The sequence below is a fragment of the Poecilia reticulata genome, linkage group LG17, assembly GCF_000633615.1.
Source record: "Poecilia reticulata strain Guanapo linkage group LG17, Guppy_female_1.0+MT, whole genome shotgun sequence".
NCBI lineage: Eukaryota > Metazoa > Chordata > Actinopteri > Cyprinodontiformes > Poeciliidae > Poecilia > Poecilia reticulata.
Window position 1 is genome coordinate 21,827,148 of NC_024347.1, and position 25,000 is coordinate 21,852,147.

At 39.1% G+C, this 25,000-nt stretch overlaps 1 protein-coding gene across 1 annotated transcript in view; it reads left to right on the forward strand.

Moving 5' to 3' along the window:
- adgrl2b.1 (adhesion G protein-coupled receptor L2b, tandem duplicate 1) overlaps positions 1–25,000 on the forward strand; it is a 124,795-nt gene that overhangs the window by 58,033 nt on the left and 41,762 nt on the right. The window contains exons 4-8 of the mRNA XM_017309888.1: positions 1,944–2,053; positions 5,479–5,493; positions 8,033–8,833; positions 21,059–21,358; positions 23,418–23,518. Of these exons, the coding sequence (XP_017165377.1) occupies positions 1,944–2,053; positions 5,479–5,493; positions 8,033–8,833; positions 21,059–21,358; positions 23,418–23,518 (1,327 nt within the window). The remainder of the gene's footprint in view (positions 1–1,943; positions 2,054–5,478; positions 5,494–8,032; positions 8,834–21,058; positions 21,359–23,417; positions 23,519–25,000) is intronic.

The following is a 25,000-nucleotide window of genomic DNA, read 5'->3' on the forward strand; positions in this document are numbered from 1 at the left end:
CTTATTAATATAAAAAATAAACTCTATGGTGGAGCATTATCCAGTTTAGTTTAGATTAATCAAGTATTTTATGGTTTGAACTACAGATGATCAAATACAGAAACGACTCAGCTTTTTATTTAGCACCTATAGCAAAGCTGTAAAGCACATGCTATCTTTAGTTGTGTTAGCAGCTAATGGTTTCTCTTGTTGGTAAATGTGGAGTTCAGGTGTGATCACTGTAGCCTCCATGTTTTGCAGGTTGTTTGCATCTTATCTACCACTGTCAACAATTACCCAAAATATTGCCAAAAAAGGGATATAAAACTGATGAAAGTTTCTTAATCTGTTCTAAAGCATTGTTTCAAATTGACCTTGAACCATCACAATGCCTTGGTTGATGGCACTATTGCCTGCTGATGCATTTTCAACACAACCAAATAATAATCTATTGCCCAATTATGCTTAATTTTGCTGATCGGCACTCTACCTGAATTTATATCCATCCTGTTTGCTGCATTGAAATTATATAGTGAGATTACGTTTTTTTTCCAAATATTTCAAAGCCTATTTCCTATCACTTGCAGCTATTGACTTTAAAATCTCTGCACCCAGAATGAAGTGGAACATTTTTGGGTGAATTTGAGGTGATCCAGCATGCCCCACACACTGTCAATCAGATCACATTTTCATGCAGTGACCCTTCCTCCCTTGCGGCAGTTCTCTTGAACATTTGCTACGCTGGAGCTACAAACGTTGCTTCTCTATAAGCACAGCTGGCAGCATATTGGCACTGAAGTTTAGACCATAGCTGGCTCTTTCTAAAAATCCTTTGTTAATTGTGCATGGTTTTAATAAGGTGTAGTAGTTGTATGGCATTAACTTTGAAGTACAGGCAGGGTGCTACAAAGAAATTGCATGTGCACTTACGAGCAAAAGTTTCATGCTGGATTTACATGTGTGCTTACCTGCTTTTTAAAATCCATTAACTTAGTCTTACATGGATGGTTCTGTTCATCCGTCATATTTTTGTTTTGTTTTGTTTTTGCAGTGATAAATTGTCCTAAACCTGTTACTGTTGTCCCCTGTTCAGATATATGTTCAACTTGCATCTCTGCCTCTGACTTTTTTTTCTTTCTTTTTTTTTTTTTTTTAAATATTTATCTCAAACCTGCACATTGTTAAACGTTTCTTTTTCGGTGCCAGTTTTCATCTTGTTTGCCTCTCTTGCTGACATCATTCTCAATCCCTGGGCCTGAAGAGAGCTCGATTGAAGTGGAGCCAATTTCACCCTATACAGTATTTACACAAACTCGATCTTTTGCTGTTCTTCTATTTTATTTTATTTTTTTCCCCTCTTGCTGCCTCTTGACTTGAACTTTTTTTTAACACCCAGAAACATGTGCTAGCACACGCACACACACACACACACACACACACACACATACCCAATGTCTCTGCAATTCACACATCATACTGTTATTTCACTGAGGGACACCATATCATGCTGAAAGGCAAATAACCTTTCATGGAGTTGACACATTCATGTCTTGTTTGGGCATACATGCAGAGGAGCTGCTCTGTTGTACTCGAGGCCACCCATTCCAGTCCAGTGCATGTCACCACCACCTGTCGCGTGTGTTTTAATGAATGTCCTCTCTTCCAATAGCAGCCTGAAGACAGTAATTCCCAACATGCCTTGTAGCTGCTCTCTCGCTCTGTCATTCATGCCATCGCCTTCATTTACTCGCCCCTTTAATGCTCTCATTCCTCTCCCTCCTCGTTCGCCAAGGTTTGAAACTAGAATGCATAAGTAACAGTCGAGCCCGGGATTTCATCAATGTCACTGAGGCTGCTACAATGAAGCGCTCCCTCCTTTTGTGTTGTTAATGTTGTCTCATGCGGAGTACTCTTACTGTGGGTAGTCATGATGAAATCTCTGGTCAATCTTTTTTTTCCCCTAGGTGCAACAACCGTACGCAGTGTGTGGTTGTCACTGGCTCTGATGTCTTTCCCGATCCATGCCCTGGCACCTACAAGTACTTAGAGGTCCAGTATGAGTGTGTTCCCTATAGTAAGTATCGCCACCCCAATCTCATACAGAAATCTTTGTTGTGTAAAATCAAAGTGTCTGATGTGACTGCAGCCTCTCTTTGTTAGCTCTTACAGATGACTCTTCAACTCTTTTATCTGGAATAACACTGTGTTAATTATGACCTAAAGCTAGATGGACTTGGAATGTTTCTTAGGTATTTAAAATTGAGCTTTTCCAGTTATAAAAAGAAAAAGCACACATTTTTCCTGTTCCCTTATTGGAAGTCTAGTCATGCAGATGTGATTTTATTTGACTTTATTTGAGATGTGAGATATTTTATGTAATAAATGCTGATTTTTGTTGGCTGTAAGTAAATGCCAAACAAGTGGCAAAATAGAAGTTGATTAAAAAGAAACGTGCACCCAGAGAGGCATACAATGGTATGAGTCATACAATATAAGAAATAAGAAAGAAAACAAATGTTTCACAAATGGTATTTGCACAAAAAAAAATCTAACAAAGCTCTGTAACGCAATCTAACTGAGTTTATTTAAAACAGAAAAGAAACATTCCCACTACTGCTAAAACAAAATATTGATTTYTTTTTCCTAATTTGTATTAATATTATCTATACGATTTATTTATTGTAGTTTAATCTTGATTCAGTAGAGTATTACCCCCTTTTTGCTTTTAATGTTGCAGCTTATTAACTATAGTTTTAAAATGTTGTTCTGCTWATAGAGTTCAGGGATAACATCTTTCAAAAACTGGTTTTTGCATGTGAAAATACTTCCAAACAGCTGAATTAGTTTTTTTTTAAGAGAAGGAAAAACTATTCCACATTAAGGTAACCTACAGTTCTCAGGGTCTGCCAGCTTGTTAAATTTAGTTTAAACCCCAGGAACAGCATGATATATGGTTTTACAAAGCTTTGGTATACCTGGTCCCAGCCTACATTATTTTTAAGTCATTTTTTAGATAATGTTCAAGATGGAACCAATATGCAAATGTTCTGTCCATCTTCACGACTGCAACTTGCCAAAGTAAATTATCACCACATTAAGAGTTGTGTGTCCACGGTTAGGGGTATTTAACTGACAAATTACACATAAATGGCAATTTAACCCCCCCCCCCAAAGATTAACAAATAAGCTAACAGAAAACAGTTTATTCCCCAAAGGCATCTGTTACATAATTGCACTTTAAGTGACCAAAAGTTTCCACTTATTAACATGTACGACTCTGACTGGCATAGAGAATGCTCCAAACTGCAGAAAGTTATTCAAAACCTTTTTTTTTTTTGCTTTTTGTTTTTGTTTTTTTTTCTTCTTTTTTTTTGTTTCCTGTTAGCAAATTTTCACCCTATTTATGACATTTCCCGGTAACAGTCGGTAACCTATAACGCTGTCCGAGGTCACTGCTCAGCCTTGTTTATTTTTTCTAAAACCAACTAATGGAAACATGCTTAATTTGCATGCTCATTTTGTACCTGACAGCGACATAGAAGCCTGGTTACTGGCATGCCAATTATCAACCGTGGAAGCTGAACTTTCACTAACAGATTGTAAATCTACTGCAAGATTCAAAATTTTGTTGTAGTCAGTTTAATTTTTTTAACGTAACTGTGCAGGCTGAGCACAGCGACACAAATTAGCACGTCAAACTCATCAGTTTTAATTTTTGCGAAAAGACGACTGTAAATGTCTTCACGGATTGCTGCRAACATTATCTGGCTGCGTAAGATATCATTTATTCTAGTTTGCAGTGTTTTTAAGTTTAGCTTTGGCTCGGGGTTTTTAAATTAAATCTTCACGTTTTAGTCATGTATCATTTTAGTTTCAACCACTAAAGCAAAACCGAGTCAGATTGAAGCAGAGGTTCCACATGATTCAATTTCCACTGAGGGATTTCACTGGGGACTTAGACGTGATAAATGGTTGTTGATGTGTCCCCATCGCCGTCTATCCCAGACTCTGCTTCAACGGCAGTAAATGCATCTCTGGTTTACAGTATGACGCTCATATAGATCAAATTGAGTTTTTCATTGGCCGTATCTTTTCTTAAAAAGCATTGCTGGTTCTGCGGTTAATCCTCAGACCTTACTGTGATCAGTTTACTTTGGAACTACTTTCCACCGAACAAATAGCTTCTGCTTTTCCCTTTTTTTTTTCTTTTTTTCTTTTTTATAAACTCAGTCTTACATATTTGTGGTTCAGTTGAAAATCTCAGGGGTATATATTTCTACAGCTTGACAAATAAAGCTGAAGCTATCTGCATGACTAGATATTAATAAGGGTTGGAGACGCAATGTTTTCTCACAGTTTCCGTTGGCTGACTTTTGGATTGTCTTTTACTGAAATCAGAATGTATGGCGTTATTTAGTGCTCTTGTTGATCCATAACACAAAGGATCCTACTGTAAAATCTGTTTAATTGCCTAAAATTTAAAAGAATGCTCTGCATTTTTCCTGAGGTTAAACTGAATTGTTACACTTATCACAACTCTCTTCTTCTACAGTTTTTTTTATCATCTTTGCTGCAAATATGTTTATAACAGTCACTATTTTATAGTTAATCCAGCTTTAAACGGATGCCTAGAGTAGTTCATATGAATTCAGCTTTATCTGAGCTTACTCCATATATTAAGTGCTGAAATGTAAACCTTTAGAAATACTCACTCTTCTTTCCCCTCTTCTTTCAAACAGACCTTCCTTTCACCTCCTGTTCCCCACCAGTACTAACTCTTTCTATTTTTTTTCTTTTAATTTTCAACCTTTTTTCATATTGTCTGCAGCCTCTTCAAAGCACCGAAGCACATGCAGCTGCATTTCTAAGGAACGCCCATTAGGCTATCATCAATCACCTCGTGCGCTGCCAGCTCGTTTAAGCGTTGGTAACTTTAGTGTCGTGTTTTACGCATGTGGGCGAGCAGATCTAGAAATCCAGCGTTTCGTTTGTGTTTAGAAAAGTTTGAACAATTTCCACCCTCAGCCAAGACATGCCAGAAATAACTCCGATGCTGTGTTGACTGTTCTCCATCGTAATATGACCAGGACTTTGGATTTTTTATTTTATTTTTTTTATAAATTTTCTCCATCTCTTGCTGCTTAGGGGAGAAGCATTCTTTGAGGAATTTATTCAGCTTTTACTGTACAAACTGTTGTTTTGTTGGCAGATAAAGGCAATGGAAATGAGTAGTTTATTGGGAAGTGCGATACATGGCTTGTCTCTTGCCATAACTTCTCTGTTTTTAATTCTAGGATGAGACATCGCTCTAACAAACTTTTTTTTTTTTTTGCTCTTCCTCTAAGATCTCCTATCCCAGCCAGCTGAATGGTTCATTTCACACTCACACCCTCCAACTAATTTTCTTTCTTTATATCTACTAGTTAACTCATGATAACATTTCTCTTCCTCTTGCACTCTTTTTTTTTTTTTTGCTTTCTTTTCCAATGCCTGAAATAGAAGTGGAGCAAAAAGGTAAATGAGTGCTCTGGTCCTTCCCTCTCTTTACCCCTCCACCCCTCCACCCCCCACCCTTTCGGCCTCTTGTTCTGTGGTGTTGAGTACAGCTCCCCTCACGTCACACCCCCTTCCACCTCTCTCCTCCCTTCCTGATTGCCTTTTCCTGTCAAATTGTAAACCCATAGGAGGATGGTTTGCACCCATGGAACCCAAACGATTTGCAGAATGAAATTTCAAATGACAACCATGGTCACCAGACCAAGTTCTCTTCTCGATACGAAAGAAAACACTGACTGTTTTTGGTGTCCATTCATTCCTTGGACCCCCTCGTAAGCAGTGTAACCCCCACCCCCCTCCCCGACTTCTCCGAAGAATGACTAGTTGTGTGTATACCTCTTAATTGGCTCAGTCTCAGTTTGCCTGGCCCGAGTTCTGCTGCACCCATAGCACGTGATGTGAAATAGCAGTGATGGCTGAGTGAGTTTGGCACCATCTGCAAAAAAAAAAAAAAAAAAAAATGTTTGAGGACGGGAAAACAAAATTTCCCTGTCTTTCCTTTCTCTTTTTTTTTATCCAGAACAAATTAATTTGTATTGGAACCTTGCCGTGGCCTCCCTCACCCATCAGTGGTTACTCTTGTCTTTTGCCACAGAAGTAGTGAAAATCCTTTGCCTCTGTTGTTTCTATTTATTCCCTCAACCTCCACTTTCATTTTTTTTTTTTTTAGTTTGTTTTACCTTTGCTTTGCTGCCGCCACCACTACCATCCGACAACCTGTTGTTCACTCTTACCACGAGATGTAAAGTCTGTTCCCTTTCCCTCTTGTTACTTAATGACCCTCAGTCATGTGAGAGTGCATGTGCAGTGTGTCCGTATGTACAGTGGATATAAAAAAGTGCATACACCACTGTTAGAATGCCAGGTTTTTGTGGCATAATTAATGAGACCATGACAGATCACTTGAAAACTTTTTCTACCTTAAGTGTGATTTTTATCTTGTACCATTTAATTGAGAAAGTTACGCTTGAAGGAGAAACAGAAACAAGAATATAAAAGCTGGAATGACCTGGTTTAGTACCAAATCTGAAACCGATAGTTTGTTCAATCCCTGCAGCCATTTATGATTCAATTTCAGCATTCTCTGTTTTTTGGCCTTGTAGACGCTCTCAAAGCCAACATCAGATTGTGAGGGCATCTTTTGTCCCTCCTCTCTTCATGCGACCACAGAGATTTCTGTCTGGCTTGGCTATTTTAAGATAACATTTTTGCTGGTGAAGCCTTTTTTTTTTTTTGTATTCTATAATCTTCAAGCTTTGACTCATAAGTGTTTAGGCTCAAAACTGTCTGGCACCTTCCCAAAAAGTCTAGTACTCTAAGCAAAAGCATGATGCTGCCACCAGCATATTCTACTGTAATGATTGTGTTTTAATTAACTTTTTCAACTGTGCCAAAGGTTCAGATTTAGTTTGATCAATCCGGAAATGTGGAGCACACTGGAAATTGTTGCCACATATAAAATAGAACCAAGCACAAGGACTAACCAGAAATTTTTGCAGTTAACTCAAATCTTTCAATTTTTCTGGGAGACTCTTGGTAGCATCTTCAACCAGTTTCTCTCTTGTCTTTCTATCAGTTATGAAACATGCAGTTTTTGCCAAGGATCTGTTGTCTATATTGTCTGCAATTATTGACAACTGTCTTTGTGATACCAGATACTATGTATGATGAGATATTTTATGACATATCTGCTTACTTTGTCTTTACCTAGAGGATTGAATTAAGCAAAGTCAGTAGAATTGGCCTTATATGGCTGAAGTTTATTTGTTATCCATCAGATTCACTCTTAACTGATGGGAGGTGTAAACACAAGAATACTGGATACTGGAATTGAATTAAAAAGTGGTTCAATATAGTATTAGATTCAAGGTGTGCATACCATTTTCCAAAAGATTTGAATATTTTTCATTTGAATTGTAAAAAAAAAAATAATAATAATACTTACCATACAAAGGGTGGAAAAAGTTTGGAAATGATTTTTAATAATCTCCTAAAACCCTGACATTTTAATCAGCCTATTTTTACTTTTATAGCCACTGTACCCAGCTGTTCATGTGGCATTTGACATTTGAAGAAGCCTTTCTGGTGTTGGATGAAAAAAAAGAAAAGAAAAAAAAAGCACACAAAACAAAGCACTGTGAATTCTCCTTTCGCCACTTCCCGTGTCTTTCGTTTGCAGGACTTTAAAACTTTTTCGGTTCACATTTTATTTGTTTTGTCCCCGGTACAGTGTAGCAGCAGCCCCTTGAGAAGCAAGTTCTATTAACCTCACATTTTTCATCCTGAGTAGTTACTTTGACACGTACATTTGTTTTCCTCCCCCCTTTCCCCGTCTCATTAGTACAAAAACACTAGTCAAAAGCTTCAAAGTCCCTGATCTTTTTGTCCTGTACTTGAGTGGCGCAGCTGGGAAAATTGTGCCTGTCACACATGTAACGTTTGAGGTTTTTAATATTCTGCCTTGTTGTATTTTTGTTTTGCTCTCCTCTGTCACCAGTTTTCATTTGTCCGGGGACTCTGAAGGGCATAGGAGCTGCAACCTTCCTGTTCGAGGCCGAACAGCAAGCGGGCTCGTGGTGCAAAGACCCGCTCCAGGCTGGAGACAAGGTCTTCTTCATGCCCTGGACGCCCTACCGCACGGACACACTCATTGAGTATGCCTCCCTGGAGGATTTCAAAAACGGTCGCCAGACGACCACTTACAAACTGCCTCACCGTGTGGACGGAACCGGCTTCGTCGCCTACGACGGTGCAATTTTCTTCAACAAGGAGCGCACTCGTAACATTGTCAAGTTTGATCTCCGCACGCGCATCAAAAGTGGAGAGGCCATTGTGAACAATGCCAACTACCATGACACCTCACCTTACCGCTGGGGTGGCAAGACAGACATTGACCTTGCGGTCGATGAGAGGGGCCTGTGGGTGATCTACGCCACTGAGCAGAACAATGGACGTATCGTGGTGAGCCAGCTCAACCCGTACACCCTACGCTTCGAGAACACCTGGGACACGGCGTACGACAAGCGCTCGGCCTCCAACGCCTTCATGGTGTGCGGCGTGCTGCACGTTGTGCGCTCCACCTACGAGGAGAACGAGAGTGAGGCGAGCCGCAGCCAGATCGATTACATCTACAACACCAAGCTGAACCAGGGCGAGTACACGGACATCCTCTTCCCCAACGAGTACCAGTACATCACCGCCGTGGATTACAACCCCCGGGACAACCAGCTGTACGTGTGGAATAACTTCTACGTCCTGCGCTACGACCTAGACTTTGGGCCGCCGGATCCTGCAGAAGGTGAGGGACTGCTTCATTGTCAGGTGTAATCCATTGTCTTTGTGTAAACCCCTCTATTGTTTGGGAGTGGCTTGGGATGTCACAGATGGCTGCTTTTTAATTCTGGATACAATTCAGGTGTGATCAAGGAAAGAGGCTTGTGTTATTCTTGGGGAAAGGCCTCATTTGCAGACAGAAATTACAGATTCACCTTGGAATGAGGGACAACTCTCTGTAGGGTTGAGGCACAGCTAAAAAAAAAAAAAAACATGAAAAATGCGCATCTTTATTACCACGAAGCAGGCAAGCCACTCAATCCAGCTGATGCTTGGACCCCATCAAATTCTTCAATCTCGAGMCTTATCCGAAACCATTATCTACACTGCCTCCCTGAACTTCCCTCTCACGCTGCGAACATGTAGGAAAAGGCTTGTGCACAGTATGACAGAGGTTATCCTTTCCTCTCCGCCTCAGGATTGCACCATGTGTTGCCATGACTACCTCTTCAACTTTTGCTGTTGCCATTTTTCTTTTTCTTTTTCTGTTTTTTTTTTTTTTTTTCTCTAACAGATGAGGTGATAATCGGCAACCTATTGTGGGCTAATATTTTTCAAAGGCGAGTTATGGAGCACACAGCGCATCTGTTGGAGAAAAAAACTGGTTGGAAAAGGAGATCTATTACAGTGAAGAATCCTGTCAGGCAGTTAACAGGCTTAAATTAATCTGTGAAGTGCTGAGAGGCGACATATGTGTCATCAGACAGGGACATTACATCAGGCCGATAATGGGCTTAATTACCTGACAGAAGCCAATTTATCCCACAAGTCTTCTGTATGAAGAGGGGGAATAAGAATCTTGACCTGACTGGATGATGCGTTATAGAGGTTCGTGTTGCTGCCCCTCTGCCGAGCACTGTTGGATATCAGGTTACGACTGGGCCACTTATTAAAGAATCATCGAGTGGTGATATTATTTATTGTGATTATGAGATCATTTATGRCACAYCTTATGTATTTATCGTTAAAAGTTCTTCTAAAAGGTTTTGAGCATGGAAACTGTTGAGTTTTCAGACTATATTTCTTACTATATTACCTAAAAAATACAAAAATCAATTTGAGAAAACAAGTAGCATTTTATATTTTACAGTTTTTATTGCCACAGTCTTCCAAAAGTAATACAATTGGTACATTTTATAGCTTTGTTTGGCCTCTGGATCTTCATAGATCAGGCTTTGATGCAGAGATAACTGATTGATCAAGTTCTTTTTGACTATATATTTTGTTAATTGGCATCATTTAAATAAGCTGAGTTTAAATTAGTCAGGCTTTTTCTGGTAGATACTGTTTTTTTCTTTCTTTTTTTCCTTTTTTTGATGACTAAAACACATGAAAGAGAAAATACTCTGCCGGTTCTTTGGTGCATCAGTTTTGAATCCAAATGACAAAATTAAAATAATTATTTATGCATCAAAGAATACAGTTAAGCCATACCCCAGGCAGAATTAGGTTTAAAGTATTTATTTGTTTATTCATTTTACCAACATATTTATTCTGACTGGAGGTAATGTTAATGTTTTGAAATAGCCCAGTCAGAGTCCTGACTTGAATCCAGTAGAGAATCTGCCAAAAAGTTTTTTACATCGTCTATGGAGAAAGGTATATAAAACTCTTCCATTTTTCATTAGTTCAGGAGAAATGTCTGCCTCATTTCTTATCAAAAACAGACTTCTTGGTTCAGTAAAAATTCATTTAAATTCAAAGCAGTTTTTTGACCTTAACTGTGTGTCCAGCTATGTCATTAGTTGGATAATCCAGTATTAGATTCTGAAATGTAGGCTTATTTTAATTAGTCCAGACTTCAAAGAAGAGGTRAAATATCCTTAMAATTATTTGTAATTTTTATTGAAAATTGTTCATCAGTTCATAAAAAGCAAAACAAACGTCAACCATAAATTAGGAAGAACATTAGGAAGAAAAATGACAAATACACTGAAATATACTAATTAATTTTATGTGTAAATATGCAAAGAAAGAACACAAGTGAGGGATACACAAGAGTACAGCTTGTCAACGTTGCACTTTATATTTTCTATATACAGTCAATAAATATAAATAAAAGGAACTGGTTTTTTTTGTTTGTTTTTTTTGGGTGGGGTGGGGGGGGGTTATTGCATAGTTCTTTGCAACAAGCAACACATAACTGAGCTACAACTCATTCTTAAGATAATTCTGGTTTCTGTGCCAGTTGTGAAAAACCTGAATGTAGTTTTGCTAATCAGGGTCAGTTTATGAGSGTGTGGGCCCCAGGGCCAGGAGTCAGATCAGGTGCTCTACTTGCACAACTGAAACTTTTCCTCATGAAAACAGTTTTTTTTCCAGAACTCATCAATCTGTGTCCTTTCTGAAAAGATTMTTGTAAGCAAGGCAGCATTTCTAAGAGAAACCTGGGAGTTTACATTTGCTTGCCGTTATCAAGTTCTAAGGTCAAGTGGGGCTGTGACATTATTTTTTAAATAGTTTCGTTTTGGTCATTTACATGAATATTCAACAAATTAGAACACTTAATGATATMRACTTACACCTTGTAGGAAACCTGGCAGTCCTTTTTGCTCTATCAATATTGCACAGACTGAACATTGTGCAGTCCTAGTTATGTTTTGTTTTTTTTACTTATGAATATTTTGGAAAGCGGTTGCCATGGGGCTTGAAATCCGATTCCTGACCTRTGCTACTGAAGAGAGAGACATGGGGAAAGGTTGATTTTAGAATGGAGACTGTGTGCTCCTGAACTTTGGCCCCATGTCACCAGATCTTGTTTGTTTTCCCGCTGTTTTCCCGGGAATCTCCGAAGACTCAATTAAAAGTATGTTAGAGTTGATATGAAAACTACTCGAACTTTGATGAGTTTTTGTCGTGCGTGCAAACTGCTAGCTCAACTGCTCACGTCCTGATTTATGTAAATGTAATTAACAAGTGAATTATCATAATTACCCTCTGTGTCTCTAAAGAGTCTCGGGAAGAGGAGGGAAGTAGCCATCACAAAGCATTTCCAGTGAAGGGTTTAATGTGCTCTCTCAGCTACCGTAATGCCTGGGTAAACATAAATGCCACATAGGCTCGGCGTCGCCTCTTGCTGCAGTCACACAACACAGTTGTTGATATCACCCATTAGTCTCAGAGCTGGTTCCGTGCTACTGTTCTGACACGGGGATCCATTCAGAAACCTGTCTTCTCTGCAGAGCTTGTCACAGTGGATCACTGGATGTGTTTTATGAGCGCATTTAGTGACGCTGTGTTCTGAAGGAGGCAKATCTGAATATGCTGAGGCCATCCTCAGCGGCAGCAACAGTATGCTCTATAAAGGGCTCTTGAAAATAATTGGTCCTTGTTTATTAGTTTTTTCCCCCCCTTTTCCCAGATCTACACCTCTAATTCTGTACTGTGAAGCTGTTAGGAATTATTGCTGGCCGTGATATGTCGCTGAATTAAACAACGTACTCTGCAGGGTAGTCTAATCGTGCTGAAATAATGTCTCACTCTCTGAAACTGAGGAGCACTTGAGGCGTAAAGGAAATTAATTGTGCCCATTAAGATTCATCGACCACAGAAGGAAGTTACACCAAAACCAGAGCATCTTTTCTGCCTTTATTTCCTGTCRGTAACAGCAGGCGTCGCCGTCCTTTTCTGTCAGCGGCATCAACCTTGACGGAGATTCTCTTACTAGAGAGACGCTGGAACAGCAGCGTGATTGCGGGTTCATTTTAGGGAGAGTTTTGGCAAAGTGATCAAAGCGGGAGATAATTGACCTCAGCAACTTGTCTGCTCTTTTACCTTGCGGGAGAGGCTGTGTAACACTGAAGGCTGCTCAATTCTGGCCTCCGGTTGAGGCGATTAGCTCGGGTCATTCCACATATTGATCTCTCTACTTATTGTTCCAAACAATTCACAGGGAATTAGCAAACGCATCAGGAGGCTGCTAATGCGTTGCGAACACAAGCCAATATTGGGAGAGTACACCTCCTCAGATGTGTGTCGAACACCCCTTTCACCACCACCACCACCCAAAAAAAAACCAAAAGGTTGTAGCTAGAAAACTTATAGGGACATCGGTAATGCATTCTCTGTGATGTACAAAGGCATTAACTGATTTCTTAGCCAGTAATTGCAGAGAACATTTCAAACTAACAAGGAGAGAAAGGGGAAAATGAATTTGTCTTTGAGGTAGCATTGATTCGAGACCTTAAAGAGGAGAGGCGTAAAATTGATGGCTTTGTTCAAAAGGCTTAGCTCCTTGGAGCATTCTGGTAGAACTGAACAATAAGTGGGTTCTGTGTTAGAAAAAAAAAAAAAGGAGGGGGGGGGAGTGGCATTTTGCTTTCCACATATGTATTGGCTGGTTACTGGTGTCAAGGTTTTTAAAAGTTACAGTTTCAAAACCGCTAAATTTTCCAGTGTACCATATTTAAATGAGATCCCAGACAAAGTTTCTTGACTACCTGGAGTTTTCTTGACATATTGAGCATCACATCAGCTGGCAGGAAAATKATTCACTACTGCATCATTTTTTCTCAATTTCAGACATAATTGTTTCTTTTTTTCTAAATTACTTRGAAAGTTTCACACAAGCTATCATTAAAATGCTTTTTACACCTTTCAATTTGTAATCTTCTGCAATTTTTTTGAAAATTGCATTTGCATTAACCTTTTCAGGTCTTGCTAATTTGCTTGTCAGTTTTTTCCTAATGAGTTGTAATCATGTGCAATTTGTTAAATCTATATTTGTTATGATTTTGCAAAAAGTTTGCTTTTTATTAGTAGATAAGTTCACTGTTCTTGATTAACCTGATTAACCTGATTAACCAAGTTCTAACCAAGTATATATATATATATATATATATATATATATATATAAAATCTTTTACTCAGTCCAATATGAGAGAAACTTCCCCCTGTCTGGTCAGGCCTTCAGATAAAGCTGGTCACCAACAACCTGTCAAGATATTAGACTCCCTGTGTTTTGAAATCCCGGGTCGGAACCTGTGCGGATAAAGAGTTTACTTTGATCATCCTTTGATGATTCTTTGGTAGATGTTGTAGTTTTGAGTCCGACAGAAAATGCAGGAATTACAAGATTACGCTCTTTTTTTGGATCAAAGGATTTGTCTCCAACCTTTATCTTGCTTTTAGTACTCAAAAACAGCGCATCAAAGTACGCGCTGTTAGCTGATTATAGACTGCAGTTTAGATTCAAAGTTTGAATTTAGTTAATGGATATTAAAAATTTAAAATAGGCGTTTGACCTAATTTAAATTTACCTTACTTACTTTTTTTCTTTCGGTCAATCCAGACCTATTTCCACATAGAATGAAGTTTGTCTATTGTCTTTTTTTTTTTTTTGTCTTGTTCTGGCTAAACCAAGCCTTGCATCTTGCTCAGCTTAGCTTTGCTTTTATATCTTCGTATGACACCTCCAGGTGAGCCTTGAAGACTGTGAACATTTATAGATGTATCACGCGCTAAGCCTGTGCTCCACACTCTAAAACATGTTTGGCAGCAGAAATAGAGTCTGAAGCAAAAGAAGTCAGGGGATTTGGAGCAGCCTTAATTGTTCTGCTTGCTGGATTATGGCAGGAGACTGTTTTAGTGGACCTCATAGGTGTACATGACAGGGAGTTTTGGAGTGTTTTGCTCCAAGTGTATTTCTGTCTCTACATATATCTTCCTGTCCGCACGCGTGTGTCTGTATAGCAAGCTGCTTTGCCATCTCCTCCTCCTGAATCAGGCTTGTCTCGTTGTGACTGTGTTACGCCTGCTGCTCCACAGTGTTCGGTTTCTTCAGGCCTCATAAATTACCCCACGCAGACACAAGATATGTGTCAGGCAGAGCTTTTCTCGTCCATGGCTCTTTTAAGGAACAAATGTCAATAAAGCTGTCAGCCCAAGAATTTTTTTTTTTTTTATTTTTTTTTTTTTTACTACTTTATTTTTTTTTATTTTGAAGGAATGATAGCAGGTTCCTTAGCATCAAATTCAGGAGTGCTTGAGTTATCTTGTTACTCTTTACGATTCACGCTGCCTTCGTGTAACCCTGAATCAAGCAGAAACAGCACRAGCGCCTATAAACAACCTGATGTAAAATTCATGTCTTGTGGGATTTGTTGCTCTGTCATTAATTATCAGCTYGAGCTCCAGGTAAAGAGGCAACTGAAGCTCAGTTTTCATCCTCTAAGACGTCCTTGTTATTGAGGCGAGCTACACATGGATTTATGTAGAGCCACATGCACATGWTACAGGCTCCATGGAGTCCTACTGCCACTCTCATYTSTGCTAAGCTGTCCAGCTGCTGGGACAGCTTTAAATGAATTTTGGAAGTTATGTTCTTTTTAGAAGCTTATAAGCAGTTAGTATTTTAGTCGCTGTAGATAACTCTCTTGGTGTCTTTGTGACATTCAGATTAGGTCCYTTATGCTAAAGCTAACAGATAGGATTGAGGCCTGCTACAATRGAATGGAAGCTTTTCCATTTAGCATTCTATTAGCATCCAGTCAAAATGCAGTGAGACCTAGGCTGCAGCATTTGTTAGTTTCAATGTCATAAATTGGATTTACATAATAATAATTAAAAAAAGTTAATTATATTTTGRTAATATTTAAATTACTCCTTACATCAGTGACTTTTTTCACCTGCACATTGAYACTCACTGTAGCTAACTTTGAGTCATGTGCTAAGCATGGTTCATTTACTTACTAGACAAAAATGTGATGATTTTAGTTTCACCGATCAGGGCCCATCATTCTAAAAATGTTCCTTTAGACAACCAGTTTCCTGTTGCATTACTTAACAGAACAATTATTGATGTTGAACCTCCTCCAACCTCCATGTACCTTGTAAATAGTAATCAGCTTCTGTCCAAATAAGACCACGCTGCAAGCATGACAATGGTTTAGAACTTCGTAAAGCAGCATGTACATGAAGCTGTATCATGGACTGTTTTAAGAAATGTTCTGCTTAAAACCCTGAAGCAMAACATTACTTCAAACACCTTGAACTATCCATTTAATATCTAGCACRCACTATAGAGTCTTTTTAWTGCCCACCATGGGAATAGCAGCAGAGAGATGTGGGGTCATTTGAATATTATTTCATATTCTTGCACATTTTAATTTCCTATAMGCCGCATGTGTCTGTTTATTAGTATACAAGGAGGATTAACTGTGTAAGTGATTCATCTTCAAAACTGAAACTAATTAAAGCAGCTTGATTTGACTGCAAGCTGTCATTCCACTTCCCTTAATAGCAACCATTAGACAGCTTACAATCTATTTATTTACGTGTCTCTCTGGACAGGTAGAGAATACGCCGACTTTGTAATTTAGGTGGAAAAAAATAAAGCTCTGCTAGTGGGAAAGTTTGAGGTATAAAATCAAGGACAAACAGAATAAGCACTCTTCTCATCAGATGATTACACTTTAATATTTTTTGCCATCTCCCTCTCAGGAATGACTCAAGGGGGCCATAATGTGATGAAACTAATTCTGCTTCATCTCCCGCGTTTTTCGACTGATGATCTTGCGGGACGATATTCCTTCTCCCCTTTAGCTGTGTTTTAATTTACGCACTCTGCTTTGACACTGGTCATAGTCATTTTTCAAGTGCTCAATCTCAAACTCTTCCATTACATACAAGAGGTAATATTCACCATATGGCAACGGCGTGCTCTTTGGTGTCAGATTTCCCATAAAGAGTGACTTCACTGCCTCTTGAGAGGAATGCAAGCTAATTGGTGCAGCCCTCTCTTGGATGAGTGCTATCAGAGGACGCGAGGCTCTTACTGGAGGGAGTTGCTCTTTGCAATCAAAAGAAAATTGTAGAGCGCATGGTGCAGAGGCATCAGAATAAGCCCGCAGATGTGTTGCCTTCTGAGCGCATTACTTTGTGTAGTACAGAGGAGCTGTGCTGCTTAGCTGACTGTCTTGATGTTACCCACACTTTGATTTGAAGACTTAAGACATGATGACTACAAGGATCCACAAAGATTTTCTTTGATTAAATAAGGTGAAATGATGGTGGTAAGAGTAAGAAGAGCGAAGAGGGAACGGGGAAGATGATGACCGAGTGTCTAATAGCTTAAAAAGCAGAAGCACGCTGATTGAAGATTCCTTAAACAATTCCCATTTTTGTAGAGCTGCTGTGTTGATTTATTTACTTAGTTGTCTGTTTACAACTGAAAGAGGAAAAAGTAGAAAGAGAGAAAACATTCTCCGAAAAGTACCAGGTTACAGATTTTTCTGKAAAATCTCTGGAAATCTTTGAACAATGACCTTCAGGTTGTAGTTKRWKRAAAWWAAMYYMAAWWAAAAAAATGACAATCTCTCTACCTTTGTAAGAAAGATAATGGCCCTTTCCCATCAAACTTTAAAACAATGAGTTGCACCAAATCACACGATTACCATTTTTATTGACTGGTCGACCTTAATTTATGCTCAATATCATAAGTCTTAAAYGTCGTCTTCACGTAAAGAATCACATTTGCAATGTAATGTGTTAGATTAAGTATAGACATGCAATATAAGTCACAGCTTGATACTCAAAGCTTAAAGCGATTATCTGTCCTGTGATTGGAAATTATAGATCTCATAAAGTAACCTGGAATTGAATTTGTCTATTTAGCAGAAGGCACTTTGAATGATAACCTTCCAACATTAATTTTCCTGATCTTATAAACTTTTAATTTTTGTCTGATTTTATTTTTTACATTTTTAAAGTAATTAGCCACTTAGTGAAGGTGCCCTAATGGGGAGGAAAAGGGCATMATGGATTGGATGTTAGCACTGGAAAACAGTATTTAAATACCAGAAAGAACCTACCTGTCTGAATATATACCTTCTCCTTCTGCATCAATGGGTTTTGTTCAGGTACTCCATTTATTTTCTGTTAAATTATCTCATTTTAGCTCATTGGAAATTGGACTGCAGTAAATATTAACTAGTTATTTAGGTACTATAGCATCCATCCTCTCTATTCCCAGTAATATGTTTATTGCTTGTTCATTGCAGCAGAAAATGTTGATGGAAAGCATTAAGATRTTCTGGTCAAATCACTGAGAAACGACAACAGCTAAGTTGTTCTACAGCCAAATCGGCTGATGTAGCCGGATGCAACGCTTTTAATAAAGCAAGTTAATGAGATCAAAGTAATGAATYTCATTTCTATTTTTACATCAATGCCATTTAGTTAAGTATTTGCTTATTCATTATTAGTTGTGTAATCGTCACACGATTCACAAACATTAACGCATATCACAGAGAGTTGAAWCAGAAGTGGAGACATTAGGCCATAATGCACAGCAGCACCATTAATGAAAATCAAATCCGGCATGCTAACACAAATATGTATTTCCTAATTTTAAGCACGGTGGTGGAGGGGTGGTGATTTGGACCTGGGTACATCCCGCTCTTCTGTGCTTCACACCATTCTCGATTGAACACTTAAGGCCATCTGTGTGACAACCAAGGCTTGACCGAATTTGGACCAACAACAAGACATCTGCAAATCTACAACAGATTGTCTGGGGGAAAAATAACAATAACTGAGATGTAGCAATGGCCCAGCCAAAGTCCAGACCTCGAGCCAACTTAAATGCTGTGGTTGGACATTAACGGAGCTGCTCATAAAGAATGTCTGCAAACCACAACGAACTGAAGCAACATTTTACAGGGGAGCGGGCCAGAGTTCCTCCACTGAGATGTGAGAGCCCGATAAAGTCGTACGGAAAACGACTGCTTGAAGTTATTGCTGCCTAAGGTAGTTCTACAAGCTGCTCAGTTTTGGCGCGCACTCAACTTTTCCCATGACTGTATAAATCTGTAAGAACACCGGTGTGCATTTGAGAAGTTAAATATAACATCATTTTTGAAGGTGCATTTACTTTTAGAAAAGCATTTCTTGAAGGTTCCAGAATAAACAGCACTTTATTTATTGTAAACTTTCGGTGCCATTGTTTTTATTTTGCTTCAAATTCCTAAATTCACCAGTGTTATTTTTACACAGTAATTGTTTATTAGATACAGGCATCCTCAGTGCTTGAGAAACGTTTTTAGCAGTGGTTTTTAATGGACAAAATCCTAAACACTACTGTAAAACGCTGTGGTGGAATATACAACTAAAAGTAAAATAACATTATTGTGAGCAACAGAACTGTACAATCTGAAGATTTCTAATGGACAAATATATGAACAATTATTATCKTAAATAATTATTTCCTGTAACATCTAACATGCACAMATGCTTCAAATGTTTCATCCAAGGGAATYTTTGCAGCATGTTGCAGCRAACTGGATCTTTCGGGATATGAAAAGTAAAATGAAAAATATTACTGCTTAAAGATCATTAAAAAGCAGACAATTTGCATGTTGTGATCATTTGCACTGGAACAAGTTGCTTCAGAGGGTTGAGTTGGAGAAATACGCTCTCAGGAGCAAGTTAATCAGGTGACGCAAGCAAGCTGTTACAAACAGCTGCGTATCAGGGTTTATATCAGCCTGTGGAAAAGCAGAAGTTTGCTCAGGTATGGAGAGCTTTAATATTCTGAAACCCGATTACACTTGCCCTTATATTGCATTATATGTGTCTATTGAATCAACCAAAGTCAGCCTATGAATCTTCTCACTTTCCCTGACTCAATGAAAAAACTTTGCCTCCATTACATAATATGTCAGAAACTTTTTGCTCACTCTCATAGATATCATTGTTCTGTTGGAGCAGCTTGAGAGTCGATATTGACTTTCAGATTAAATACGATAGCTTCTGGAGWGAAAATATACAACAATGAGTGCGATAGATATAAAAACCCTTTTATCAACTTAAATCTMAAGTTGATTTCATGTTTTTTACTTTTTTTTGTATTACTTTATAACGCAACCAAACCGCACAGGGGTTAGCTGTTAAAGGTCCAGCCATGWTGACCAGGCCAATTTGTGAATGTGTGGCTGACAGCCRCATGATCGGTGAATGAGTGCAAGTAAACTGTCCGGGCCCGCGTAGGAAAGGAAAAAAGGTCATCCCGTGAAATGTCACATTTGAGACACTCTGTCTCATTTCCTTTTCTCATCATGAGCATCACCCGCCACTCCATCATGCTAAGGTGGCCTCTTGGCCTCATCACAGATATCAGCTTTGTAATAAACTCAAATATTTTTACCTGAATGAAGAAGCGACGATCCCCCTGACCCGCTGATTGGTGTGAAACAAGAAATGTYGGCTCTGTCACTATTCTCCCCCGGGGAAATGGAGATAGGTGTCTGATGATGGAGTGTCAGATAGCATGATATTGCATTTTCCCAAAAGCACCCAGGGAACATGATGAAGACTATAGTGGCTTCTCGCATGGGCAGACCTCATTGTGGGAAGCTGCTTTTATCTTAAAATACAATCAGCAGGTTGTGGGTGGAAATGTATGGCCTTTCAGAAGACAAGAAGCCTGGGATATCTGCGAAGGCACACAGACACACAAACACTCACTCTGTTTTCTCTTTTATCCATATTGACTCTTCATACTGTATTAAATTTATTGATTTCCCATTCCTGCTCTCATTTCCTAGTTATCTCCAGGCCCTCCGCTGCAGATATCAATCTGTGAGCTGGCAGTGATTTTAGGCAGGGACACACCTGAGTAATAGAGCAGACACTGGTTGGGTTGCACACTTGTGTGTGTGTGTGTGCGTGCTGGGGTGTGTGTGCGTGTGTGTGCATGTGCGCAGTCACACTCGGATTTGCTTGGTAGGCGTGGACCGAATACAGTGGAATCGCATTATTGCTGATGTATGGTTTTTGCTCGGGGCAGTGCGGTTCTCCTTCCGCGCTCCAGCTTTATCAAAGGGAAAAAGGCGAACTAGGCAGGGAGAAAAAGGTAAAAATGCAGACAGCCTTTGTCTTCATTGTTGACATTTAATCAGCCCAATACGGAGCCTGCTCGGAAGGAATCACTGCTGTGTGAAAGATTGCCCTGCCGCTGCTGCTTGTCTTGCTTATTGGTTTAAGTAAAATAGAAACGGTGAAAGATAGTGTCACATTGTCAGGTTTTTCCCCAGTGTTGTTTTGTAAGGAAGAAGAGTAGAGGTGGAATTATAAAGCGAGACCCCCCAACCCYCCGCGAACCTTTTTAATTTTCAGTCAACAATAACTCTAGCATTCACCGGTATCAAGAAAGCACGTCTCTAACAGCCTCACCGTTCTGTCGCTCCTCCAGTCCCAACCACAGAGGATCCCTCCGTTTCGTCATCCGTCCCCAGAACCACCCCGATGTTCACCACCACCACCGTGCCCACCCTGAGGGGGCAGGGCGACACCACTGGAGCGGGAGCCGATCCCAGAGAGGGGAGAATACTTTACGAGGACAGCCATGGGTCCGTCACGTCCGAGCCCACTGTGCCCGAGTTGCCCCCGACGCCCCGGCGTTTCTGCGAGGCCACCAGGAGGCGAGCCATCGACTGGCCCCAGACGCACACCGGCACCACTGTGGAGAGACCGTGCCCCAAAGGAACCAGAGGTAAGTGTCTACATTTATTTGAAATCCATATTTTTGTAAAAACKTTCAGTTTTCTTTAAAATGTTCAATTTACTTATGCTTTGTCAGGTTTCAACCATTAAACTCTTTAGATTTTGTTTGAAAGAACAACATCTGCTCCAGATTAATGCTTTTATTTCCTAGGCTCAGTTTACCATGACAGCCTCTCATGTCTTGTTAGGTTTGCAGTTGTGCCAGACCAATTGCATTTTCTGATGATGGATTAAGCAGTGCTGCTGGGTTTTTATTAGTGGTATCAAAGGGACTCAGTACACCGTGTAATACATTTCAGATTTTTAGTTGTACTAGGTGTTAAAAACCAACGTTATTACTTCACCTATATGTGCGGGCATGTCTATAAAATCTCAATAAAGTTTATTGAAGTTTATATTAACAAGACAAAACACAAACAAGGTTTTTTTTTTTTAATTACCCAGATTTCTGCGTAATGGTAAACTTCAATGATTTCTGGAAATGTAAGGCAACATTTGTTGTTTATGTAGGAGCTTAACAAGATTAAAACCCTTATCGTTATTTTGTTGTGAATAAAAATACATAAGCTTATCTTTGCACTGCTTCAGACTTAACTAACATAAAGGTTATCTTGTTAAATCCTCTACAAGCCTGCGATTAACATCAGTACTTTGCTAAAGTTTTTAAACCCCTCTAATTGATTTAACTAACAAAACCACATAACACCTTTAGAAAATTAAATGTAATAGAATTAAACCTATTTCTCATTATGATGCAACCCAATGCTAATGCAGTACAGCACAATCTATACAATTTAAAACGGCCACATTGTTGATCTGAATCACTGTTTTTCTGAGAACAAAGACATAAAACAAAACGTGTCCATGCTTTTATTTGTTTCAGGAGGCTTGGGTTTGTTCTCATTTGGTACGATGACAGTCGCAATTGGAAAAGTCACTTCTGCCGCTGACGTTTTAAAATAAAAATAAAAAAAATGAGCGAAAAGCAAGATCCGAAGAATCTGACAGAATCTCTTAAAATGATCCCTATTTGTGTGCTCGGCGTAGTGTTATTTCCACCTCTATTTACATGCACCAACTCAGCCMCGTTTCAGCGGCGAGGCAGCATGTCAGTTTTAAAACCAAAGTGTTGCATGATTAGAGCTTTTTCCTTCCTACATCAAGGAGGGAGAGGGAAAAAAAAAATCATTATGTACCTTCTTGGTGCTTTCGTGCTATTTCGAAACTCTGGGATAAAAGTGTACAAATAGCAGGAGGGGAAACTGTTGCCTGTTTCCAAATGCACAARGGCAAACAAATAAATGTGACGGACTGTTCATTTCGTGAAACGGCATCTCTTCCATCGTAGGTAAATTTAAATAATGCACTTACAATTTACTTAGCGCAGTTAAAATCTCTGCTGGAAGCATATGAAGTCAGCAGTTAGGGAAGCAGTTTTTCTGCTGTAGTTATGTGTGATCGTCTGACAACAACATTGCCGCAGTAATCGCGCTGAAATTACATTCGGAGCAAATATCAGAATCTGGAAGTACTGTCAGAATAAAAACAGAGGCAGCAGATACAAGTACAAAAATAAGAGTGAGATAATGTTTCAAAAGGACGTGGCGTCGATTTTTGTCTCATCAGTGTGGCAGGAATTAATTGGAAGTAATCGTGATTTTGAAAGATGAGGCAGCCTGCGAGATGCTGAAAGCTGTGAAATGTGTTGATCTTTAACTGTAAACAAATGCCACTTTGCTTTCTCTGTCAGTTCTTTTCCCCCTTCTATCTCAAGCTACACGGACCTTGACAGCTTTTTACTAAACCTTTCCAAACATGCTTTTTTTTTTCTTCTTTTTTTCTTTTTTCAAAGCAGACATTAAAATTCCTCTCAGCCTTTCAGATCATTTGAAAAATTCCTGCTGCTGCGGAACATTTAGTATCCTTCACAGGAGAGTCTGTATAAATGAGCGATCAGCAGGAGACATTGTATCCGAGCAAGATTTTGGCTACCCTCCAACTGTTGTGTGTGTGTGTTTTTTTTTTTCTTTTTCTCTGTGCTGCTGCAGGCACAGCTACTTTTCTCTGCACCGTGATGGGGACTTGGTGCTCCAAGGGGCCGGACCTCAGCAACTGCACCTCCCACTGGGTGACTCAGGTGGCACAAAAGGTAAAACGGAGAGTTTGCCCATTACAAAACATAGCAGCGATCAAGTATAGAAATCAAACATCTTCACTGTGTGCAATGGGTGACCCCTTTCCTTGCTTGGTTTATTTTCTGAACAGGTCAAGTGTACTCATCATTGAAACACTTCCTTTTTTTTTTTTTTGCAAGGGGAGCCAAAGTCATGTGGCAGAAAAAAGAAATGCTCTCTCTCTCTCTCTAAAAAAAAAAATCTGGCATAAATGCCAAGAGCTGCAGCATGCTACGGAGAATCAAAGAACCAGGGTCTCTTTCGTCAGTGCTTCTGTTCTTTGATGTTTTGCAGGTAGAGCTGTAGATGTGCAGATAAGAGCTTCAGTAGCCTGAATGCACTATAATAAAACAGGAACACGCTGCATTCTGAGAGAGAGATTTTTGTTCTCTCTGTTCGAAAAAGCAGAAATGAATGCAGCAGGTTCAGGCAGGGCTCCTGGGGTGGGGAGGCGAGTGGTAGTGCGTGTGCATCTAAAGAGCTGTGCCCTGATTTCGAGCACTTTATGTGATAGAAACAGAATTAGTATGATTTAAAAAAGAAAATCTGATGCACGGCGAATCACGTTGGATACTTTTTGTACTGTTAATGTTTTTTTTTTTTTTGCCATATTATTCCATATTTTCCCTAAATGTAATCTGCAAAGACAAAGACAGCAAAATGAATAAGCAGAGATGCACATAAACACAAGTTTTTTTTTAGCCATTTCAGTAAACTGCATTCATACAAAACCGCAGGGAAACCTAGCATATTGCAATTATTCTCACATTGGTTATAAGAAGAGAGAGAGTGATCAACATTTAATGTCCAGTTTCCAGTAGCTGATTTTTGCAAAGCTTTGACTACTGATTTTAGCCAATGATGATCTCTCATTTGGAGCTATAATTGAGGAAATGAAAACAACATTAATGGCGTTTGTTCAAGCCGTGAGCCAAATACAAAATCATTACAGATTTCTATCTTTAGCATCTCATATTAGCAATTATCACAACATGTACTCCAAAAACAGCTAACGAAATCCAGAGAGCATGCATCTCCACAAGGGCTGACCTATATTAGGAAAATATTCTACATGTGAGAATATTGACAAATGTTTCAATAACAATACGGTTTATGATAAATACAAAAATTATATGTATGCTTTGGGTCCATTGCGAACATAAATGCCACATAAAGAATAGTCTATCCAGTAACAGTATTAACAGTATTAAAACTGAAATGCATTCAGTTTTAATACTGAATGCAGCTTCTCAAAAACTTTGTTGCAATTTCTTAATGACTTAAACACTTTGACTTCTTCACCTTCTAAACCTTTTTATGCTGCATTAAGCAACAAGTCCCATCACTGACTGTGATAGAGGCATAGAAGTTCTGAATGCATGCTAAATAATTAGCTTTCGCTTYAATACGGTCCAAGTAATTCTGTGTGAATATCCATAAGTACAGTGATATTGTGA